Raw genomic sequence first — 23,181 nt, forward strand, 5'->3', positions numbered from 1 at the left:
AAGGGCTTGGCTACACTTGCGAGTTACAGCGCAATAAAGAAGCCCCAGGCGCACTAGCTCATTACCCGTCCACACCGGCAAGGCACGTAGAGCGCTCTGACTTCGCGGCTACAGCGCTGCTGGTACTCCACCTCGGCGAGTGGAATAACGTTTGCTGCGTCCCCACTGGAGCGCCGCAGCGCCAGTGTGAATGAAGTGTTGCTTTACTGCGCTCTGATCAACCTCCGGAAACATCCCATAATCCCCTTAATACAGTGGCCACTCTTGTCATGTTGTGAAATTGCCTGCAGGAATGCAGAAATGCCGTTTCAAAGCTCCATTTCGGAGAAGCCGGCTGCTTATCAGCTCCGAGAAAAAGCAAACATTTACTGTTTGCTTTGAGTGAGTGAGAGAGAGGTGGGGGGAGGAAGGGGGTCTGAACTTATAAGAGAGCACACTGATACATTTTCAGCACCCCAAAAACCCACTCTCTCTCCCTCCACATACACATAACACACTCCCTGTCACACTCCACCCCACCCCACTCCACCCCCATTTGAAAAGCACATTGCAGTCACTTGCATGCTGGGATAGCTGCCCATAATGCACATAATGCATAACGCTCCCAATGCCGCTGCAAATGTGGCCATGCCAGTGCGCTGTCAGCTGTCAGTGTGGACAGATTGCAGCGCTTTCCCTACTGCACTCTACGAAGGCTGGTTTAACTCTCAGCGCTCTACATCTGCAAGTGTAGCCGTGCCCTAAGGAAGAGAATACACAGTGATTCCTGTAAACCTAAGGCCAGATCCAAGGCCCCTTCTTCATCCACTTTGTGCTGCTCTCACAGACAGCTGCAGGGCAGCTGGGGATTCTTCTTGCAGAGGGGAATCCCTGGGGCTAGGTCCACACTGCAGCTGGGAGCTGCAGCTCAGCTCGAGCTAGCACCTAAATATAGCAGGGTTGATATTGCAGCACAGCTGGCAGCTTGGGCTAGCCACCCGACCAGCCCCCTGGGTCCAAGCTTGGGCGACTAGCCCAAGCTATCACCTGTGTCACCACTTCCACACTGCTATTTTTAGGCACTACCTTGAGTTGAGCTAGTGCAAGTCTGTTTACCTAAGCTGGGAACCGCAACTCCCAGCTGCAGTATAGACACATCCCGAGTGGCATCAACTCAGTGTAGGTGGCTGGCCCTCCCCTCCAGTGCAGTGGTTATTCTGGAGGCATGTTGGGGCAGAATGGGGCATGTCAGGTTACACTGTGCTGTGGCACTACTAGGCTAATGGAACACCCCCTGAAAGTCATTCCAGATTGTACAAGTTAGAAAATCCCTGAGGCTGCTCTTGCTTGTGCCAGGAGAGGAACTGGCCCCTGGCTGCCTTAAAGGTCACAGGTCAAAAGGCCACCTATGACTCTCCTCTTTCTTCAGGCACACAAGTAGAGCTGAGACATGCCTGAACTTGTGGCCCATAGTTAGTTCATACAGTTTTTCAATCACTTCGGGATCCTTTGGATAAAAGAGACTAATATTATTCTACCCAGCACAAAGAGAGGCCAAACCTTTTTATATCAGCTTTTTCCTCCCCTGATGTGACTCTGAAATTTGCTGAGGAGCTGGGAACCCCTTTCCAAATAAGCATAGACAAATCTCTATACTTGCCCACATCTTGTCACCTTAATAGCCCTTAAAAAAACAACCCACCCAGTTATTTTAAAGCAATAATAAATACAGTATGTCTCCTGCCTGGTCACAAGTCTTCCACTTTGTCTTGATCAGTGCTTCTTTATATGCCTGAAAATTGCAGTAATAAGCCACTGTCACAGTAGTAACACTCTGTAAGGAACAAAATAGTCAGCACTTAGAATAGTTGTAAACAATGGCAATAAATGTGTGGGGAAAGAATGGCAACAGTTTAAGTAATAGTCATAAAACAATGGTAATAAATGCTGTAATAAACATAGATAAGTCATGGGAAGAAGTCAGTTATTTCCCCTAGGTCCTGGGGTGGATTCAGTCTAAATGTGGCCTTGATTAGCCAAAAATGTCAGGCCCCAATCCTGAGGATGGAATTTGATCTGAAATGTGAGAGTCTGAATTGGCCGATGTTTGTCATTGCCACAAACTTGAGTGGCGGGGCTATGGAGGAGCAGATCAGCCCAAATCTGTCATTCCCAGAACATGGCAGAGGCTGGAGCTAGAATTCGTGGGCTCATGCTGGATGGGTGGGGTGGATCTCACAGTCTTTGCTCGTGTAGCAAAGAAAATTCAAAGTCTTGGATGGAGGAGATAGTGCCCTGACCTAATGGTTTTATGAAATCTTGATACATTACCTCATAAGAGGAAGGTCTGGGAGAGTAGCCTATTGCTACTAAATTAGCAGTGGCTGGGAATACTGTGGCTGCAGCATTCTCAGACCCAGAAGGAAGGGGGAGCACCCCATTTCACTTAACAGAGACTCCTCTGGCTTGATGAGCTTTGAAAAAATGGTTGTTGCAAGGGCCTTCATGAAGAGGGAAGTTGCGTGGGGGGAATCCATAAGACTTTGATAAACCACCCCCTCCACTAGGGAAGAGCTCATGTAGAGTACATTGTTATTGCTTTGCATTAGCAGTGCTGTTGGTATATAATTCAGATTTTCAGGTTCCCTTCTTTTCTCATCTCAACGTTTTATTTGTAACTACTATAAATAGCCACACATTCCACATCAGAACACCAAACTGGAATTCTGGCACAAACCGAGCTGAGTTCAAAGGTTACAAGCAAAACATACATGGTGAGCTGCAGGAGAAAACAGATTCTTGGAGTCGTGGGAATGAATCCTTGTTCTCCTGGGGTGTAAGAAATCCTGGCACAAGTTCACCCTAGGCTAAATCTTGGCTCTTAGTGAGTGAATAGATTTGTGTGCTTGTCATGCAAGTAAAGTTAGACGAGAGAGTGTTTTTCATTCAAAGAAATTTAAACCTCCTCATCCCCTAGCATTTTTTTGTGGTTTCAGATTTTATGCTGGCTTCTAGTGATACAAATTCAAATTTTGATACAACCTTCCATTTGGCAACACTGTAATATCTTGATCCTGATATTTTCCTGGTAGTGTAGGGGAATCATTTTCCATTGACAAGCAGAGATGTTAGTGGTTGAAAGAGAAGCCATTGCCCCGTGGGCAGATCTTTAACAAATAATGACAGTGCTTTCCCTTCTCTAGGGCCTGGCATCCAAGGATCTCAAAGTGCTTTACAAACCCCAACCATTGAAACCTCCCAACTATGCTGTGTAGATACTGTGACGTACCAGGGTACAATCCAGACTAATGAGTAGCTGTGTCACCCCTACCCTCTAACCTGGGGTGCCCTTTACAATGCTTTGCTGCTGTAGCCTCCAGCCTGGACTGCTCACAAACAACCTCCAGCCTGCAAGTCACTCCCAGCAATGTCTGTGTGTGTGCTGCAGCCAGCCAGCCACATCTTGGCATTTACCAGCCTAGGTTATAGTGCAAGGTGACCCCAAAACACTCCAGGTCCTAGATTTTCCCCTAGAAGCGTATGTCCTGTACTACCCAGCCCAGCCCTCTCCTGGACAATACAAATTTATCTATAGTCTGTTATTTCTTTAATAGAAATAATATGCACATAACTTGAAACCCCCAATGGAGTTTCCCAATCACTTCAGTTTAAACACACTACATTAGATAAAACAATAAAACAAGTTTATTAACTACAAAGAGATACATTTTAAGTGAGTAAAAGTTACGAGGTATAAAAATCAGAAATGTTTACAAGAAAATAAAGTTAAAACACTACTGGTGCCTAGCTTAAAAGCTATTTCAGATTCAAGCAGTTTCTCAGCATATGCTTTCAGCAGTCTTACTGATCAAACTTCATAGGTCAGGACCCCTTCTCTCATAGTTCAACGAATGCTTCCTTTGTTGCTTCTGGTGCTGTGAATGTGATGGGCAGAGAAAGAGAGGGAAGGTGCCTTGGGATGTTTGTCCTTTTAGTGTCAGTCCTCCTTTTGAAAAATATTTCCAGCTAGGTACCAGGAGAAAAAAGGTCTATATGGCAGGATGTTCCCTGCTGCTTTTTTCTCACCTGTTTGAGCTTCCTTTATCTCCCCTTCCTGCTTGATGACTGTTTACTGCTTAAATCAAATTACGCAGAGCACACATTCCTTTGTGTGAGACAGATCAATTTGCCAACCAGAGGCTTGGTCTACACTATAGAGTTAGGTCAACGTAAGGCAGCTTACATTGACCTAACTCTGTAAGTGTTTACAGTAAAATGCAGCTCCCACTGGAGTAACTAACCCACTAAACCGCCTTAATAACTCCACCTCCGTGAGAGGCATAGAACTTAGGTCGATGTAGTTAGGTCAAGGCAGTAACAGTGTAGACACTGAATTGCTTCCATTGACCGTTGCGGCCTTTCAGATGCCATTCCACAATGCCCAACCAGACAGTTAAATTGGTGCAAGCATTCCTGGTGAGGATGTGCACTGCTGACACAAGGAGCCTAGTATGGACGTGCAAAAGGGATTTAATGACTGCAATGGCTGTACGTCGACATAACTTAGGTCCACTTAATTTTGTAGTGTAGACTGGTCCTCAGTTTGGAACATGTGTTAATAACACCATACAGTGGAATCTTATAACTTCAAAAAAAGTGTTGCCACACATATTTTATCAGGACAATAATGAACAGCGAATTATGAGTTTTCAAATGATACCTTACATGACCTATTTTGTACAAAGATGATTACAATAGTGTGTAGCGTGTGGATGCAGGGGTACATTCTGTCACAGATACTTATTGTCCCTGTTCTACACAGGGATAAACAGACTTTATTCAACTCGCTGAAGATCACACAGCAAGTCAGTGGCAAATCCAGTAGTCCTGAGACCCTGTCCCTTGCTTGAACCACTAGACCTCATTCACTCCTAGTATTGTCGCGCAGACTGCAGTACTATCAGTGTCTTTTTCTTTTTAGTAGTGACTGAACTTTTATCCTGTTGTCCTTCTTAACCCCACTGAGCTCAGCAGAGGTTCCCATGGTAGGCAGGCGGTGTGGTGGTTGCAACCCCCTGTGCCACACTCGGCTGTTTTTCTTTGGGAAATTCCAGGCATCTCTCGCAAAGGGCTGCTGTGTATTGTATCTGGTTTGAATGTTTGTCCTCCCATGTTTCAGATGTGCCTCTGTGCACTATGATGCAGACCTGCCAGCAACCAGCATCATCATCACCTTTCACAACGAGGCTCGCTCCACCCTGCTCCGCACAGTGAAGAGGTAGGTACCAGTGGGAGAAACGGCTCTTAACCCGCAGGAAATTGTTTGGTTGCTGGTCCCGGATCTGAGATGGCTCCTTGCAGTAAAGAGCAGGGTGGAAAAGTCCCCAAATGCAATGGGCCCCCCCCCCCCCCCACGTGGTTTTTGATCTGACCATGAGCTCAGCAACCGGCAAGAGGCCAGGAGGTTGGCCAGGTGTACGTGTCTGCAAGGGTCATGCAGGGAACTGTGTGTGTCGGGGGGCAGTTAGACAGGGAGTTTGAGGGAATTGTTAGCAGCAGGGAGGAGGCTGTTTGGGTTAGGCCCACAAACACTTTCAAGGGGCATCCAGGCAGGGAGTGTGAGGGAAGCTGAAGGGAAAACAGACTATTGGAGGTGCTTTCAGGAGGGAGATAAAGAAGTTGCGGGGGGGGGGAGGTCTCAGAGAAGAATCAGCAGCTAGATCCTAGCTGGGTCATATATTGTAGTAGTGGTTCACACTGGGATGCAGCAGGAGTCTATTTAATGGGAGGAGGGCGGTGCACAGATGGCATGTCTGAGTGTTTGGAGTGAAAGGTGATGGCATTGAAGTCTGATGGAGACTAGGCCCCTGTCACCTGATACAACACTTGGAATCGCTCACTGATGGAACAGCACTTGAGTCCATGGCAAATCCCTGGCTAGGCTTGTGTGCACAGCCCCTGCCAACCAGAAGCACCCCAGTCCAACAATATATGTGGCTCTCTCCCCTCAGTCACAGTGGTAGCCAAAAACAAACAGGTGCATCAGGTGGGGTGGCTCTGAGTGTGGGAGAAGCCCCAAGCAGATGGGAGCATGAAAATATCTGCTGCTATTCATACAGCAAAGAAATATTTCCACCAGCTCCTTTCCTTCCCCAAATCCCTTTCTCTGCTGCAGAGCCCAGACAGGTTTTCTGCCTTTATTTTTCCAGAGACTGTGTCCTCTACCCTCTCTGAGATACCAAATACTCACTCAAAAGCTCCCTGAAGCAGGCAACCAGCCCAGGGAAAAGCCTTCCTCTCCTGTGGAGACTGGCCGAAGAGAAAGAACAGCTCAGCTGGAAGGTTCAGCTAAGGGTACCTGTAGCAGGAATGCAGGATTCATTGGCACTCGTTCTCTCACTGAGTCCCAAGGGCTTGCAGAAGTTTGCTTTGTGAATAAATAACAGACTCTTTCAAGTGTGCCGGAGTTGGACTTATGGATAGAAGGCTGGCTTTCTAAGTCTCTTCCCAGTTTGGGGCCACCTGCTTTCCAGAGGTCTGAATGTGCCAGGCTGGGCATGAGTTATTGCTGTGTGTGTAATTGCTGCTGAGTTCGCCTACCCAGGCAGTGCACCCACCACTGTGTCATTACGGTAAAGCACTTTGGGATATATCAAGTATGAAAGGGACTCTTCTAGTCTATTTATCACTTGTTGTGAGTCTGCAGAGGACCACAGTGATATTAAGCAAGGGGAAGCATAAAATTGTATCAGCTACTTTTTTTTTATGGCATCTGGTCAGGCTTCCAGAACAGCTTTAGGTTTAAAATTGCAGCAGGTGTGCGGGGCCCAGGATGACAATTAGAGCTTGATTGGTTAGATAACTAATCAAAATTAACCATGCAAGGAGCACCTGTTGAAAGTTCTATGTAATTACATGGTTATAAGAGAGTACTTATTTTTTCCTAAACAGAACTTAAGGGATTTTAGTTGCACTTTGGGGATGATGAATGAGGAACTGGGAATGAAGGAGAATAACTGATGAAAATAAATGACAATAAGGACATTTTTAAAAGCAGCCATTGGGTTGGGTACCAAATTTGCCATTTTGGGCCTGATTTTCAGAGGTGCTGAGAACTTGCACTTACAGTTGACATTCATGGGACCTGTGGATGCTCAAAACCTCTGAAAATAGTGCCCAGATATCTCAAGTTGGGCATCCAAAATGGTGGCTGCTTTTTAAAATTTCAGCTATGCACTATCTAGTTTTAAGAAGAACTACACAAGGGTGGTACCACTAATTCGGCTGAGCCTGTGTGAGACGGGTTGGAGCCCTCCTGTAGACAAGGCTCCCACAGCCAGATGCATTTGTACCACATGGGTTTAAATTGTCTACACAGGGGATCCCATCAGGGCTAACACAGATTCATGTGAATCGGTGACACTGATGGAAGGAATTTTTTCCTAAAGTTCCCTAGCATAGAGAAGACTTTTGTGTGCATGGCCTTGTGATTTGTTTAGCAGGCAAATGCTGCTGGTTCAAGGCGTACAACATGTTTAGGCCACAAGGATTTGTTTTCAGCTTAGAGGTAGCTGAGGAGGAAGATACAAAGTCTGATGCTTGGATAAAGAGACCAAACAAGAGACTAAACGAGAGAGGGAATGCAGAAAAGAATTAGAAATAGCCTGGATGCCAGCAGCTATTAAAGTAGCATCTTAAACAGCTTGCCTGCTGGCATCCTTTGATGTGCAGGAGATATCTGTGCTGGTCTGCTTGACATCTATTGCTTTGCAGGAGACAGTTGTCACTCATGAACTGTTTTCTCACTTGACATGCCCTGCTCTGCAGGAGATGGCTATCATTCATGGACTGCTTGCCTGCTTGATATCTCTGCCTTGCTAGTCATTAAGTGAAATTACCAGTTTCTGCCATGCTGGCCGCTCTCACTGACACAATGAGGCCTTATATGGAGGGAAGACAACAGCTGTGTTGTCTATATTTTATTTATTGATTTTTAGGGTGTGTGGATACCATTTGTCTGTGAATACAAATGTATGGGTGTACATTTGCTGTGTAAGATAACAGGGCTGTCAGTAGTTCAGTGCCCATGCTAAGTGATTGTGTAAATTCTGGTGGAAACAATGCTGTAGAATACAAACGTATTTTGTGCAGCACCTTTCATACAAGCTGCATCCCAATATGCTTTGGCAAATTCAATAAATAAGGGCAGATAAAGAGAGAAATTCAGAGTAAAAGAAGAAAGAGTTGTATTTTGTGGTGAGATTTGAAATGAAATGGAGAGTCTGTGAGCCAGAGAGAGATAAAAAGGAGGATTATATAGATGGTCAGATCTGCAGAGGAGAAGACTCTCACGTCAGCATTGCTGATACATCCATGATGAGGCAGCGAGAGGACACTGATGCTGAATAAACAGAGGGAGCAATGAGAGGAGTAGAGAGACAAGAAATGCATCGGGGGGGGGGGTGAGGGGGGAGAACAGACTGAAGTTGGTCCATGTTTCAGACACAAGGAAATTTAGAACTGGATTTTGGAATAGTAGTAATGTTTAGCTCTTTTATAGCACCTTAAGAACGTAAAAACGGCCATACTGGGTCAGACCAAAGGTCTGTCAAGCCCAGCATCCCGTCCCCGGCCAGCGGCAGGTGTCCCAAAGGGAATGAACATGGATCAAGTGATCCATGCCCTGTCAGCCAATCCCAGCTTCTGGCAAACAGAAGCTAGGGACACCATTCCTGCCCATGCTGGCTAATAGCCATTGATGGACCTATCTTCCATGAATCTATCTAGCCCCCTTTTGAACCTTACATCTGAATTAACATTAACTAATTTTCATGGCACTCTTGTGTGGAAGAGACATATTATTCCCTGTTATCTACACTGGGGAAATATTGGAAGTGTTATAATCCCCATTTTGGAGATGGAGAAAATTATACACAGAGAAGTTAAGTGTCTTGCTGGAGGCCACACAATAGGTTAGTCGCAGAACTAAAATTAGAACTCAGGAATTCTTCACTCCCAGCCCTATTTGCAGGCCACTAGACCATAGTACCTCTAATGAGGAAATCAGTGGAAGTGTTGATGAAAAGGGTGTGATGTGTTTGTTTCCTTTTGCACGTGTTGGAGTCTGGAGATCTGGAACTTGTGGACAAAAGCATTGTGGAAGTTGTAGTCATATAGGTGAGAGGAGGAGAATGCAAAGACAAGGATTTCAGAAGAGGTGGGATCAGGGAATACGCAGGCAACACTGTAGAGGAGGCAGGAAAATTTAGATGATAGGCGGAGTTAGACCAGTCTTGTTAAATATTTTCTCTAACAAAGTGGTAAACTGCCTGGGGCTGGTTCTCCACTGACTTTCGGCTTGTGGTCACTGACACCTACGAAGAGAAGGTACAAAATGGAACCGTTTTGATTTGGGTGCATTTTACACTCACTTTACACAGCTGTAAATTACTACACAAAGCACAAGGTAGTCCTGTACATGAAACTTGCAAATGACAGTGATGTGGGAGAAGCTGCAATCATCAGAGAAAACAGAAAAGTAATGCTATGGGACCCAGAGAGGGCTGAGATGTGAACCAGATGTAGCAAATGAGATCTGGCTTGCAAAAATGCAGGCTGAGACATCTAGGGAAATACAAGCTGAAACACAAATATTCATGGGCGGGCATGTGGAAACAACTCTGAAATAGAGTGGGGTGAGATAGTGAACAGCAAAGCGGTTATGTGTTTGCAGGGTGAGATAGCAGTAAAAAAACCACGGCAACATTAGGCTCTGTTAGCCTAGATGTGGTGATTTTTAAATAATAATTTCACACTCCTCTCCTCTTTATGGCCCAGATCCGGCAAGGTACTTGAGTAGGTGCTTAACTTTAAGCACATGATTAGTCCCATTGAAGACTGGGAGTTTGTTTCCTGCTTAGGGGGCATTATGGAAGAAGGCCTGAGTGGGCAGAGGAAGCAAAGTGGTTGGTGAGGCCCGCATTGTTGACAGAGAAAAGCAGGTAAAGGGAGACATAAGGAACGATGTAGATCCAATTGGAGCTGCGCAGGGGCTTGAAGGTGAGGATGAGAAGTTTGAACTGGCTGTGGGGAGTAACGAGGTGCTAGGGGAGGGATTTGAAGAGGCGAGGGAGATGGTTGGATTGACAGGTGAGGAAGATAATTTTAGTAGTTGCATTTTGGACAGATGGGAGGGACTTGGGAAAGCCAGAGAGTTCTCTACACCTCCCTACTAGAAAGATATTGACAAGTTAGAAAGGGATCAAAGAACTGCAAAAATCATTATTAGCGCTTGAGAGAATGGCTTATGAGGACAGATTAAAAGAACTTTGGTAAATTTGTACATCTGAACTGAACAATGATGACTAACCCTGATCCCCAAGTGTGGTAGAGCCCCTCATTCCTCCATCTGCAGAGGGTTGGCGACTCTCCCTAGGACAATGGGGCCTGACTGCCTTGTGCACAGTGCTTCCATCTAGTGGCTGGATGGGGTCCTGGTCCATGACTGCATCTCCTATGTGCGATGATAATACAAATAATAAATAATAACAACTACCACCCATGGAATATTATAATATATAACAGGACCAACAAAGGAGGATAAACAACACTTTATTTCCAGAAAGGATGGGTAAACTAAAAGAATGGCAAGGGACCAGGCAAAGGAGACAAGGATATCAAATAAACAAGTAACTAATCAATCCTGCAACACTGAAATCCCACAAACTAAGGGAATCTTTGGAGACAGCCCTCCAAATTCTCCCCACAGCTTTATTTGGGTGCTGGAGTCAGAGCTCAGAGTGAGGGGTTAGTGTCAGTGACATAGCTACAATGGTGCAAGTGGTGCAGTCGCACCAGGGCCCACAAGGTTATGGAGGCCCAACCAGGCAGACTGTTGCTCCAGCACTGCATCTGGCACATGGGGTTGAAATGCCACTTGCTTAAATTTGGCCCCACCTTCCCTCCAGCACTGCTCAAGTTTAGTCAGGACAGGGGTTGGCCGGGCCAAATTCAAGTGAGTGATGTTGCCACTCGACAATGGGGTCACAGAGCCACTCAGGTGTGATCCGGCTGCGTCTCTATCATGATACTCCAAACCTGAGTAATGTTATGACCCCGTGTGCCTGGTCACATCATTACTCATCACTCAACTTTGACCCGTACCGTGTGAACGCTGGGCGGGTGATGGGAGCCAGCATTGCTGCTGAGTGGCCAGGTTTGGGAGGAGCTGCCCTTGCCCAGGATGGGAACAGAGTGCTGAGTCAGCAGGGGTGCCAGTGAGTGGCCAGGAAGATCCTGGGGGTGGTGGGTGAGGGGCAGGGGCAAGTGGTTGAGGGAGTGTTGGGAGGGGCGTGAAATTAAGAATGGGAACATTTTGGCTGAATATCAGGAAAAGCTGAGTGACAGTTAAACTTATAGGGCTGTGGAACTGTCTCACCCAAGTGATGTGACAGAAGTCCTGTCATGTGGGAGTTTGGATATACAGTACATTGGGCAAAGCACTAGAAAATGTACTGCCGGCAGCAATCCTGCCCAGGTCACTGTACAACCGAATAACTAACCCTCAGCAGGGCTCTTTACCTCTTATAGGTATGGAAGGAGAGAGGCAGTGCAGTATCTAGCGGGATGCGCAGTATCACAGGTACTGGGCTGACTGCACCTCTGACCCCTCCTAACCTTGTTGAGTGCATCCCTCCTGGTTCCAGACCTCTAGCCATCACCTACCTCTGAGTGGAATCGTGATTCTCGCATTCTCAGACCGGGCCCTGGGTTGCGGCCCCCTGATATTAACTGTGATTACTTCAGCAGGTCTGACTTGTGTCCAGACCCAGCAATTCTCCTCCCTTCTCTGGAGCAATGGCAATGGTAATCAGTGACAAAACAGATTCCTTAAAGCAAAGTATTAGCTGTTTAGAACTAAAGCATTTCAGAGGAAAAGAGATTTTAAAGCAATAAAACTAAGCTTATTTTCCCTAAGGCTTACTGGTCCCTGGATGTGGGGAGCCCTGTGTCAGCCTGTCTCCCTAGACAGCTGTTGACAAGTGACTCCCTCTTCTCTCCCTGAGAAGCACTGCTTATCTCTTGCCCTGTAAAAAGAAAAGGAGTACTTGTGGCACCTTAGAGACTAACTAATTTATTTGAGCATAAGCTTTCGTGAGCTACAGCTCACTTCATCGGATGCATACTGTGGAAAGTACAGAAGATCTTTTTATATACACAAACCATGAAAAAATGGGTGTTTACCACTACAAAAGGTTTTCTCTCCCCCCACTCCACTCTCCTGCCTGGTAATAGCTTGTCTAAAGTGATCACTCTCCTTACAATGTGTATGATAATCAAGGTGGGCCATTTCCAGCACAAATCCAGGTTTGTGCTGGAAATGGCCCACCTTGATTATCATACACATTGTAAGGAGAGTGATCACTTTAGATAAGCTATTACCAGCAGGAGAGTGGGGTGGGGGGAGAGAAAACCTTTTGTAGTGGTAAACACCCATTTTTTCATGGTTTGTGTATATAAAAAGATCTTCTGTACTTTCCACAGTATGCATCCGATGAAGTGAGCTGTAGCTCACGAAAGCTTATGCTCAAATAAATTGGTTAGTCTCTAAGGTGCCACAAGTACTCCTTTTCTTTTTGTGAATACAGACTAACACAGCTGTTACTCTGAAATCTTGCCCTGTAGTTTTTCAAGTGTATGTTGGGGTGTCTTTATCTAAATCTATTGTGTTTCTTTGTGGTTTGCTGTTCCCACAGCCCCCTGTTAAGTTAGATCAATAAAGTCATACAAGAAATTCTAATAACCCACCATCTTCTACAGTAAGTTTACCTCACTGAACAGGTCATGGACAGTATTCATACCATTATCACATATCAGTATTCCCAAAATAAATAAAAATACAGCTTCTTGTCCATCACACCCAGGTTTAGGGTGACCAGACAGGAAGGGTGAAAAATCAGGATGGAGGTGGTGAGTAATAGCTGCCTATATAAGACAAAGCCCTGAATATTGGGATTGTCTCTGTAAAATTGGGACATCTGGTCCCCCTACTCAGGTTACAAACAGAACAAGCAAAAGCCTTTGTTTAATAATGATGAGGTCCTTCTTTCCTTCTTGGATTCCTGCAGTGTTATGAACCGCACCCCTGCCAATCTCATTCAGGAGATCATTTTAGTGGACGACTTCAGCTCAGATCGTAAGTATCAATCCTCCCTCTCTTTCTTTTGCTTTTCTCTCTGATTTTCTCCTTCACTCGCTCTGTTCTCTTTCCCTCCCTCTCAAAGATTCTCTCTCTTGCTCACTTGCCAGTTGGCGAAAGAAGAAAGAACAAGGAAAGGAGAGAGGCTTTTCTGCACCTAGTTTAGCTTTCACCCATGGCAAAGAGGCTGTGTTTTCCTCTTTCCTGTTCTCCTTGTGTGAGGTTGGTAGTTCTGGCCAGGTTGCCAGAGTATCCAGTTTGGTCCCATTAACCACCTTTTTATGTGGTGTTTAGCCCAAATATGGTGAGTGGTGTAGGCCAGTAGTGTCTGATTATATGGGTTAGAGCAGTGGTTCTCAACCTATTTATTATTGTGGGCCATATATGCCCAGCACCCCAGCCCACACCCAGAGACCCCTCCACAGAGTGGGGCCAGGAGCGTACTCCGCTGCAGGGCTGAGTGGAAGGGCAGCCCCAGACCCCGCCATCGCACAGGGCAGCCTGGCAGCCCGGACCCAGCCATGCAGGCCCTGCGGCCTTTAGCACACAGCTAGGCCGTAGCTATGTGCTATTTGGGCCACATGTGACCCGCGGGCAGCAGGTTGAGAACCACTGTGTTAGAGAGAGAGACCACAGAGAACTGTTGCAAACTCTCATGTTCTACAGACAGACTGGCTTTTGCCCTAGTCCCAGGCTGGGATCGTCATGTAGCTAGGGCATCCCTGGGGGTAGTTCTGGGTGAGATTTTGCTTCAAGAGGCACCAGACTTCCTCCAGCAACCTGGTGCCAAGCAGGAGTGTATGCTGCATGATCCTGGCTAGCTCCACAGACTAGTGGCTGTGCCGTGACTCCGCCATGCTACCTTTTGGGTAATTCATTCCCCTAAAGGCACTAGGAGATAGTAATCTATGCACTCCCCTGAGCACAGGGCTTGCATTTATTCCTGGCTGTTGTATAATGGGGTTGGGGTACAAGGGGCTTCCACAATGGCCCAGGACAATCTAGCACCATGTTTATTATAATAATTAATTACATCTTCAGACTATTATTAGTTTTTTATAGCATTTTGTAGTGAATGTCTGCAGTGCCCCTGTGAGTTAAGGAAGTGATACTGGCTGCATTTTACATATAAATAGCTTTGCCCAAAATTTTCAAAAAGCGGCCACTGAGTTTGGGTGCCTGAGTTCCTGGGTGCCAGCCTGAGACTCCAAGAGCCTGATTTTGAGAAGTGCTGAGCACCCACAACTCCAATGGGAGGCAATGGGAGCTGTGGGGCTCAGCACCTCTGAAAAGCAGGTCCTAAGTGTCTCAAGTTGAGCACCTGACAATTCAAACCCAGACTCCGTTGCCACTTTTGCAAATGTTGGCCTTGAGCAGCTTGAGGCCAGATTTTCAAAAGAGCTCAGCCAGAAACTCCCATTTAGGCCTCTAAATAAATGGCAAGATTATCAAAAGTGTCCATCTCCCAGATGTTCCCATTATTCTCAACGGTAGAACTAGGGTGCTGAGCACTTCTGCAAATCTGGCCCTTGGCGCCTCAGTTTCCCCAAGGACACAGATAGGTTAGGGTCAGAACTAGGACGTGGATTTCTGGGCCCACTCTTCTTACATTCCTGGCGGGTGAATAACCTGAAAAGAGATTCTTGCATTCACCTGAAATGGATCTGTCCAGTGCTGGGACACAGTCTTCCCTTGTGACGTCCAGCAATATCTCAATAGTTCTTTACTCAAGAGCTCCTGCCACTACATTTGAATGATACAGCAGCTGCCCAGCTGCCCACAGAAAAGCAATATTTCAGATTGTGTGTCCTTGAAAATGGAAAAAGAGATGCCAAGAGAAGCACTTTGGCTGGTGGTCTTAGCATCTCTCTCCAGAGCACTGAGGCTGTGGGAGAATGATGGCAAGCAAAGGGCTCTGCAAGATGTAGAAAAGTGCATGGGATAAAAAAGAGCTGCTTGTGGGGGGAGGGAGGTGGAGAGGGCTCAGGGGAAATGGGCTTGTGATGGAAACTTTTGCCCCAGTGATATTTGTTAGAGCAGGACTTGCCAAAGTGTGGCCTGTGGTCCAAATGTATCCCACAGAGTTCTAGAGCAGTGGTTCCCTAACTTTAACAACCTGTGAACCCCTTTTAATAAAATGTCAAGTCTCACGTACCCCATCCTAAAAAGGAATATTTCCAGGGATTTTCTCCTTTACCTGAGTATAAATTATAAAAGCAGTGATGTTGGAAATATAAAATTGTTTTTTATGACATGCTTGTACACTCTATTTATTATTAATTATTATTTATGATTACAGTATTTTTATTACATTATGAAAATGGCAACACGCTTCCAAGATCTCACTTTCATAGCTTGTTTCACTTTGAATGAGCCTGTTATAAGCCAAGGTTCCTATGTTTCATCAAGGAGTATCAGATGTGAAACAGCATGAAGGTATTTAAGAAACCAACTCAAAGAGTTCCTCCTACACAAGCATTCAGGTCTTGAGCAGTCCAGGCAAACAACGCACTTTACAACAAAGCTTAAACTTGTTTTTCATAATAATTTTAAAAACAATACTAGCTGCCTATTTAATTTTAAAAACAGCAAAAAATATCCACCTCCATTTCCATTCCTTATAAGGAGTCTTGAAGTTTAAATCTCCTGAGTGTGATAGATATGCTTGCTTTGATCTGCTTAGCTCTTGGAAGTCCAGGGGCTCCGGGCTGCTGGCCCTGTGCTGCCCAGGGTCCCTATGGACAGCTCTGTTTGCCATTAGGGAATTTTTTCCCAAGAACCCCCTGTAACATTTTGCAACCCCCCAGGGGTTCATGAACCCCAGTTTGGGAACCACTGTTCTAGAGGGAGCCCTGTGCCTTATCTCCTCTTTCATGTGGAGATGTGGCCTTCTGAGCCTACATGGCCCAGCATGCATTGCTCCACCGTGAGCTGAGCAGAAGGTCCCTCTTACCAGATGCAGTCTGGGATGGTTCTGTAATGTACTTCATTTAATGCAAATTAGGTGTGATGTGGGCTCCCAGCAACTTACCAGTTGGACATCCCTATGTTAGACAGTGGAAAAGTGTCCCCAAGAAAGATGGTTGAATCACTATGGCTTGGATTAATTAAAACTAAGCTGAAAACTATCACAGAGAACAGATTGTAGGGAACAACCTTGCATGATCTCGTGGGTGGAGGAAATGCACTAGATCACCTAATAGAATAGGTCTCTTTCCTCCCTAGCTTCTTGGATTCTCTGCACTTGCTCCCTGATGTCCCTCAGTTTCTCCTGCTCTCAATTCTACAACCTACAGCATATGCCCCTTTGTTCTTCTGCAGTGCTGATCTCGAACTGGCTGCAGCCTCAGCCTTTCAGCGCATCTGGGGAGCTTTGGCTCAGCTGCCAGGGAGGAGGACTGTCAAGTGAGATCTCTTGGGTACACTTTAGACAATGGGATTAAGGTATCAGGTTGATTAAAGTGATATTAAGTGAAAGCAGCACTTTCCCTGCATGGAGACACATGAGAGCAGTTAATTGGAGCTCTCCACGGAAGCCAAATAATTCATGCATTTGTGCCAAATGTTTTCTCCTTTCCTAAGCTGAGGACTGCCAGCTCCTTACCAAGATCCCAAAGATCAAGTGTCTACGCAACAGTCGGCGAGAAGGTGAGTGTGGAAAACTTTGCAGGTACCATCTGCTCGCAAAGTCACCCCTTCTGCCCTCCACTCCCCTAGATGGTATTTCTCATGGTTACAATTCATACTTGCAATACAGGTGAAGCTTTTATTTCCCAATCTGGAGGCTTTGGCAGAGAGAACCTGGGTTATCAATCCTCATGCTTCAGGGCATTTGTTGTTATTTTAAATATTTATGTTATAGTAGTGCCCACAGTCCCCAGTCAGGATCAGGACCCCATTGTGCTAGAAACATATAGGTAGACATGGTTCCTGACCTGAGAGAAGAAGACAATCAAATATACATTATATATATACACACACAGTTAGGGAAAGCTAATATTTCATATATATAATACACCTACAAAACGAAATGTTGACTTTCCCTAGCTGTCCTAACAGCTGTCCTTCCGCACAGCCATTTTGTGCTGTCTGATTTCCTTATAGCCATCACAGCACAAGTGGGTCTTGAGAAGAGATTTGAAGGAGGTGAGGGTAGCAGCCTTACATGGCATTCCAAGCATCAGGGGGTGGTGTGGAAGAGGGGGAAGCATTTGTGGGAGAGACTGGCATCATAAAAGAGAAGAGTGAAAAGCAGTGAGGGGCCCTGAAAGTCAGGACAAGAAGCTGGAGCTCAGTACACTGGAAGGGGTGAGGGAGCTAGGTGAGAGATTGAGAGATGGGGCTGACTGAGCAGAGTGATAGGCAAGGAAGGTGATTGTAGCAGCTGTGCTTTGCAGGGACTTGAGGGCAGTGATGTGAGTGTCAGGGAGGCTGAAGAGGAGGAGGTTCCAGTAATCAAGACTGGAGGTTTAGTGGTGTAGACAGAAAAAAAAAAAAGCCCATGCTCCCTAGCATGTCTCCTACTCCTGTGGTGGCATGGACCTGGCTAAGGCCCCTCTGGTAGGGGTACGTTTATGACCCATTTACACTGTTAGAGCAGAGTAAAGGGTCCAGCTTGCCCTGGAGAATCAGGCCCCCTGCACCAGTATAAATGGCTACACAAGGTGTAAGGCAGTGGAGAATTTTTATTTTTTCTAAGTTGTAGAAGTTCAGGGCTTTCCCTCCCTTATCTCCCCTTTCTTTTACTCTCTGGTCTTTCCACTGCCTTCCCTTCCTCTGCCTGTTCCTCCTCTTAGGGCTGATTCGCTCTCGAGTGCGAGGGGCCGAGGTGGCGACGGCTGAGATTCTCACCTTCCTGGACAGTCACTGTGAGGTGAACAGCGAGTGGCTGCAGCCGATGCTTCAGAGAGTGAAAGAGGTGAGACCCCTTCCCCACGTCATCTTTCTCTCCCCACACAACTCCTGCCAGGATTTAGCTTCTTTTTTCCTGGCCCTGCCAGGCAGCTGATAGACAGCACCGTGTACACTGTGAGCTTCAGCATCTAGGGCAAGCACCCAAATGCCTCCTTGTCCAACTCAGATGTTTTTAAGGGAGTACGGAGCCTAAAATATTCCGTGCAACTGGCACCTGCTGTGTATTACCAGGACTCTTACCACAGGGCCCCAGCACTTTCCTGTTGTGGGGGTGGGGATGTTCATAGATGGCAGGGGAGATGGGTGAAAATCCTTGTGCTGCTGACTGCTACTTTAGCCTTCCTGGATACCTCTTCCACGTCCCCTCACATGTAGACAACACACACAACCTCTGCACGGACTACTGCTCCCTTTCCACAACCCCCTTCCAACTGTTGAACCTCTCCCCTTCCCCGCCCCCCAAACCCTCCTGCTATTAACACCCTCTGCAACAAGCACCAGACCCACAAAACCACTTCCCAACACAAAGTGCCCCCAGGGACTTTCTTCCTGAGGTTCATTGGAGAAAGGATTAACCCCAGGGCAGATAGAGTGGAATATCAGACAGCAGCGTTGGCAGCTCTCGCCCTGAATTCACCATGGGGTCGAAGGGAGGATGTGACAATGCTACAGTGAACCGGCAGGGAAAGAGCAGGGGGGTGCAGAGGGGGACTGATCTCTCTGCCACCTGCAAGTGCCGCATTCTCCATCTCTGAAGAAAGGAGCCCATGAAGTAATGGGGCCCAGGAGAGGAGTGGGAGGCACTTGCGCTGCTGCACATTTCATATGTCTGCTCAGTTTAGTATCAAGGGGAGGAAGAAGATGAAACCTTAGAACTTCTTTTTAAGCCTGCTCAATAAATCCTCCATCTCAGTAGCCTGATATAAATGTCTACTTTACTTCTGCTTGTAAAGTCAAGCTCCTGGCAGGAGCAGCAGCAGCAGTGCAGTGATGGTGTCTCTGCAGCTGGGTCTGAGTAGTTGTTAGCAGGGATGGATCTGAGCTGCAAAGTTTTTGGACCCTGATCCAACCTTTTTAGCATTCTGGGCTGGCCTGAGCTCAGATTTTGGTTCAGCCCATTATAGATATAGGGCTCAGTTGCCATGTTCAGATCTAGGTCCAGGTTCAGATTCCAAACTTGCCCCAAATTTTGTAGCTGTTTCGGTCCAGGGATTTGGTTCACATCTATCTCTAGCTGTGAGGAGGCTGGAATATCAGGCCACCTGGATAGATGATAACAGAGCACAGCCCATAGAAGGGATGAACTCTGACACTGCTGTTGACAGCGCTCTTGCATGGGCAGAATTAACTCATGCCCGCCCTGTCGCTGTCGATGAAAAACCAAACAGCACACCCAGGCTCAAGGTCTGAATACAGGCCACAGCAGAAGGAACTTGTTCTGAGAATAAGTGGCTGTGTGATCAGAAGGCAAGAGGTAGTAGTGACAGACGGACGGCTAGGTACCTCCAGCATTACCGACTCTCTCAATTTTATAGTGAGTATGGAGATAGCTGGTGTTTTTCTTAAAGCCTCAGCTCCTGGAGTCAAGAATCTCAGCTTTCTTTTAATACAAAGTAAATTTCTAGCACCCATTGTTGCAGAGAATAGCTTGAAAATGTGACTGGAGTGCTCCCTGAAGGTTCAAAAACCAGAAGGCAAATAAAAAGCACCCAATATTTCTTTCTTTCTTTTAAAAAATCTCATGATTTCCAAGCCTGTCTCATTATTCTCAGGGACTAGTCAATCATCCTGAGTAAATACTGTCTCCACCTTTGTGGTTTATTAGTTGACTATGTGGTTGTTTTGGGTTGGTAATGAGCATTTTTTTATTGTATTGGCCTTTTTGTTTTAAAAACATAGAAGGAATGCTGCATACTGATTCCTGCCTGTGTGACAAAGATATTAACCTTTGAAACTGGGACCCATGTCATGTGATTGGGGCCAGGAAATAAAGAGCTATCACTTACCAGTGCTCCTGTGTGCTAAACCCATATTACAAGAGGGCCCTTAGTTCCATTCCCCTGTGTCATAGATTTGAAGTTGAGCTGACAGTTTCCCTATCTGTAGACATGTGCAGCAGCCATGGATTCGTTACCCAGCTGCCACATGGGAGGTAATGAAGGGTTGCAATGTAATATGCTGATTTATTTTTCCCTGTTGCTGCGTACATAGCCTCTTGTCTCTGTTATCCTATTCTTTTGCCAGCCCCCCAAGAGAGGCCTGATTGTTCTCCCACTCTTCTGTTCTTACAGGATTATACCCGAGTGGTGAGTCCAATCATCGATGTGATCAGCCTGGATAATTTTGCCTACCTGGCAGCCTCAGCCGATCTGAGGGGAGGTGGGTAAGGCTAATGGCTGGGATAAGTTAGACCTGAGGGGGAGGTAGGCCGGGACCAGATAGTGAGTGGCAGCAGTAACAGTGTTCTGCTCTTTCTGTCCTATGTGTTTTGCTCCTTGGAAGGACCAGCTCCAGTGGAGAAGAGGCCATAGAGCAACTTGGGGGTATGCAGAGAGGCTCTCCCCTCACTCTGTGTAACTGGCCCTGCATGTGGATGCTTCAGACACAAGACAGTAGTTTTTTAGGACTGAAGATGGCTCTCTAGGAAAGATCTGCAGGCAGATTGCAGACCAGGCAGGTATTCAGGAGATGTGCCAGAGTCTGAGCCTTACAATGCTCCAGACCAGAATTCCCAGCTCTCAGTGACACCCACAGGGCACCCAACCCAGCCCCTCCTGCTATTGCTGAGCCCTCCAGTAACCCTGCAGATGAGCGATCAGAATGCACCCTGCTTGCTCTCCAAAACTCACCACACACACACCTGCCCATCCTAAAGTATGCAGGCCAACCCCCCTCGCAACCACTAACATCACCCATCACCTGATGGATAAATGATGCAAACAATCCCTCACCAGCTCATTAGCTCTCCTTCTACTCAGCAGTGCCTAAACCCACCAATAGGTCCCTCAGGTTAGGCCCCTAACCCAACCCCATTCCCCTGCTGCACCCTCTGCCTGCCTGCACCCTCTCCATGATTCCCCCAGACAAATGCCACTATCAGCTGTTGAAACCCACTGATATTGCAGATAGACTCCTGACAGCTGCACAGCCCTCCAGCCAGCGCACTGTGCTAAGCAGACATCAGAGCTTCCTTCTATCCCTTGAAGAGCATCCCAAGGTCACTCCTCCCAGCCGCCAAACCCTCCCACAGTAGCCCCTGAAAAACAGTCTCAATTCTCTTCCTAACTGCAAAACCCTTCCACTACCATCCCTCCAACGTCATCTGGCTCAACTTTCTCTCCCTTTCAACAGTGAATCCCACCTGCCAACACCTCCTCTCACCACCCTCCCTGCCTTTAGAACCCACCCAATTTGTGGGTGTCCATTACCTGGCAGCATTTTAAGGATTACCCTGAGCTCAATTCAGAAATGTGGGGCAACTCAACAAGTGATAGACTTGGGAAAACCAATGACAATGCACTGGAGCCTTTGTTCCCAGAAATACACAGTCATCCCACCAAGAGTGCTGATTAAAACCTCATAACTTTGCCAGCCAAAGAGGCATAAGACACACTGACCAGACTGCACCAGCCTTGATTATCACCTCTCACCCTGACAACACACTCAAGAAGCTCTGGAAAGTAGTTGAGCACAACCAAGTATTGCTAAGGGAGGGGAGAGCCTGGAGGGACTCCAAATGGTACAGCAACATGTTTACATTTTGATGCAACGTAGAAGGCTCTTGCTACTTTGGGGCATGTGTGGGGTCACCTTGGGACTTCTGCTCACTTGGGTCACTGGTGGCCTCATGCATTTGCAGGTCCAGTGTGCCCCGCTGCCTCCTGCTGGTTGATGTGCAGGATAGTACTTGCAAATCTGGTGTGGCACCTGCCACAGGCAGATGTGGCTGAGGGGGCAAAACAGGCACCCTCTCAACACCACCATACAACGAAGGTGTGGGTCTGTTTCCAAGGCTAGTGGAAACCTGTGTGTGCAAAACAATCACCAGGACCATCAAAAAAAAAAAAAAAAAAAAAGGTGGTTTGCAGCATCCTGATAGTTTAGTTTGTTGTTCCCCGATGCCCTTGCTGCAGATTTCCTGAGTATTCTAGTGGCTGGCATTGTACTCTTACTCTATTGGCATCCCTAGTGTTTCTTTTCTTCTCAGGGTTTGACTGGAGCCTTCACTTTAAGTGGGAGCAGATCCCTATAGAGCAGAAGATGTCCAGAACGGACCCAACCCAGTCCATAAGGTACCAGTCTCTGTTGGGCTTGTGCTGCCCTCTCTTTGAATGCCGTTGTTAAGACTTCATCTTTGCATCAGGAGTGCACAAGAACTTTCCTTGTGAGGACAAGATACCAACACCGTTGCTGCAGATGCTGTGTGAGGCATTTGTCCTGTGAGATGTTTGAAACAGTCATGTGACACGGGTGAAAGCTGTAATTTATCAATTCGCTACTCCCTGAACAATGTAAGAAGTAGTGATTTTAAGTTAAACACATTTACAGACTGTTGCAGCCAGTTCAGTCTGTCTACTTATGTGGCCCCTATCACTCTTGTATCTGAGTGCCTCACAAACTCATGAATTTATCCTCTTGACAGCTTGTGAGCTCTGGTTGTGCTATTATCCCCTCTTATGGATACAGAATTATGGCACAGAGGCTGAATGACTTGCCCAAGGTCACACAGGAAGTCAATGGCAGAGTCGGGAACCAAACCCAGTCCGAGGGCTTAACTACAGAATCATCCTTCTTTCCCAGCTTTGAATGTTCAAGTTTTTGACTGAGATAGGGGTGAGGCACATAATGGCTTCTCTGTTGACCGGTGTAGTCACTAGGTGGTTCATTACTGTGTACAAAGCATTGAGAAAACTAAAGTGTGAAAAATGCTGACAAAATCCCCAAATTCTTGTCTATTTAGACAGCAAGGTTCTTTAACTGTAGCACATAGGAATTGGAAAGCATCCAATAAATAGTTTGTGAGCCCTGTAGTGGTCCTCACTGTCTCTCATGTTTCTGAAACCATCAGAACCCTGACAGAACAGCAGTGG

The 23,181-nt window shown here is 46.6% G+C and overlaps 1 protein-coding gene across 2 annotated transcripts in view; it reads left to right on the forward strand.

Moving 5' to 3' along the window:
* The window catches only part of GALNT16 (polypeptide N-acetylgalactosaminyltransferase 16), a 129,670-nt gene that overhangs the window by 75,022 nt on the left and 31,467 nt on the right, over positions 1 to 23,181 (forward strand). For both annotated transcript variants that reach the window (XM_037900299.2, XM_043549370.1), the window contains exons 4-9: positions 5,159 to 5,257; positions 13,107 to 13,174; positions 16,760 to 16,825; positions 17,974 to 18,095; positions 20,383 to 20,470; positions 22,299 to 22,383. In XM_037900299.2, the coding sequence (XP_037756227.1) occupies positions 5,159 to 5,257; positions 13,107 to 13,174; positions 16,760 to 16,825; positions 17,974 to 18,095; positions 20,383 to 20,470; positions 22,299 to 22,383 (528 nt within the window). The remainder of the gene's footprint in view (positions 1 to 5,158; positions 5,258 to 13,106; positions 13,175 to 16,759; positions 16,826 to 17,973; positions 18,096 to 20,382; positions 20,471 to 22,298; positions 22,384 to 23,181) is intronic.

This window comes from Chelonia mydas, chromosome 6 (assembly GCF_015237465.2).
Source record: "Chelonia mydas isolate rCheMyd1 chromosome 6, rCheMyd1.pri.v2, whole genome shotgun sequence".
In the NCBI taxonomy this organism is placed as follows: domain Eukaryota; kingdom Metazoa; phylum Chordata; order Testudines; family Cheloniidae; genus Chelonia; species Chelonia mydas.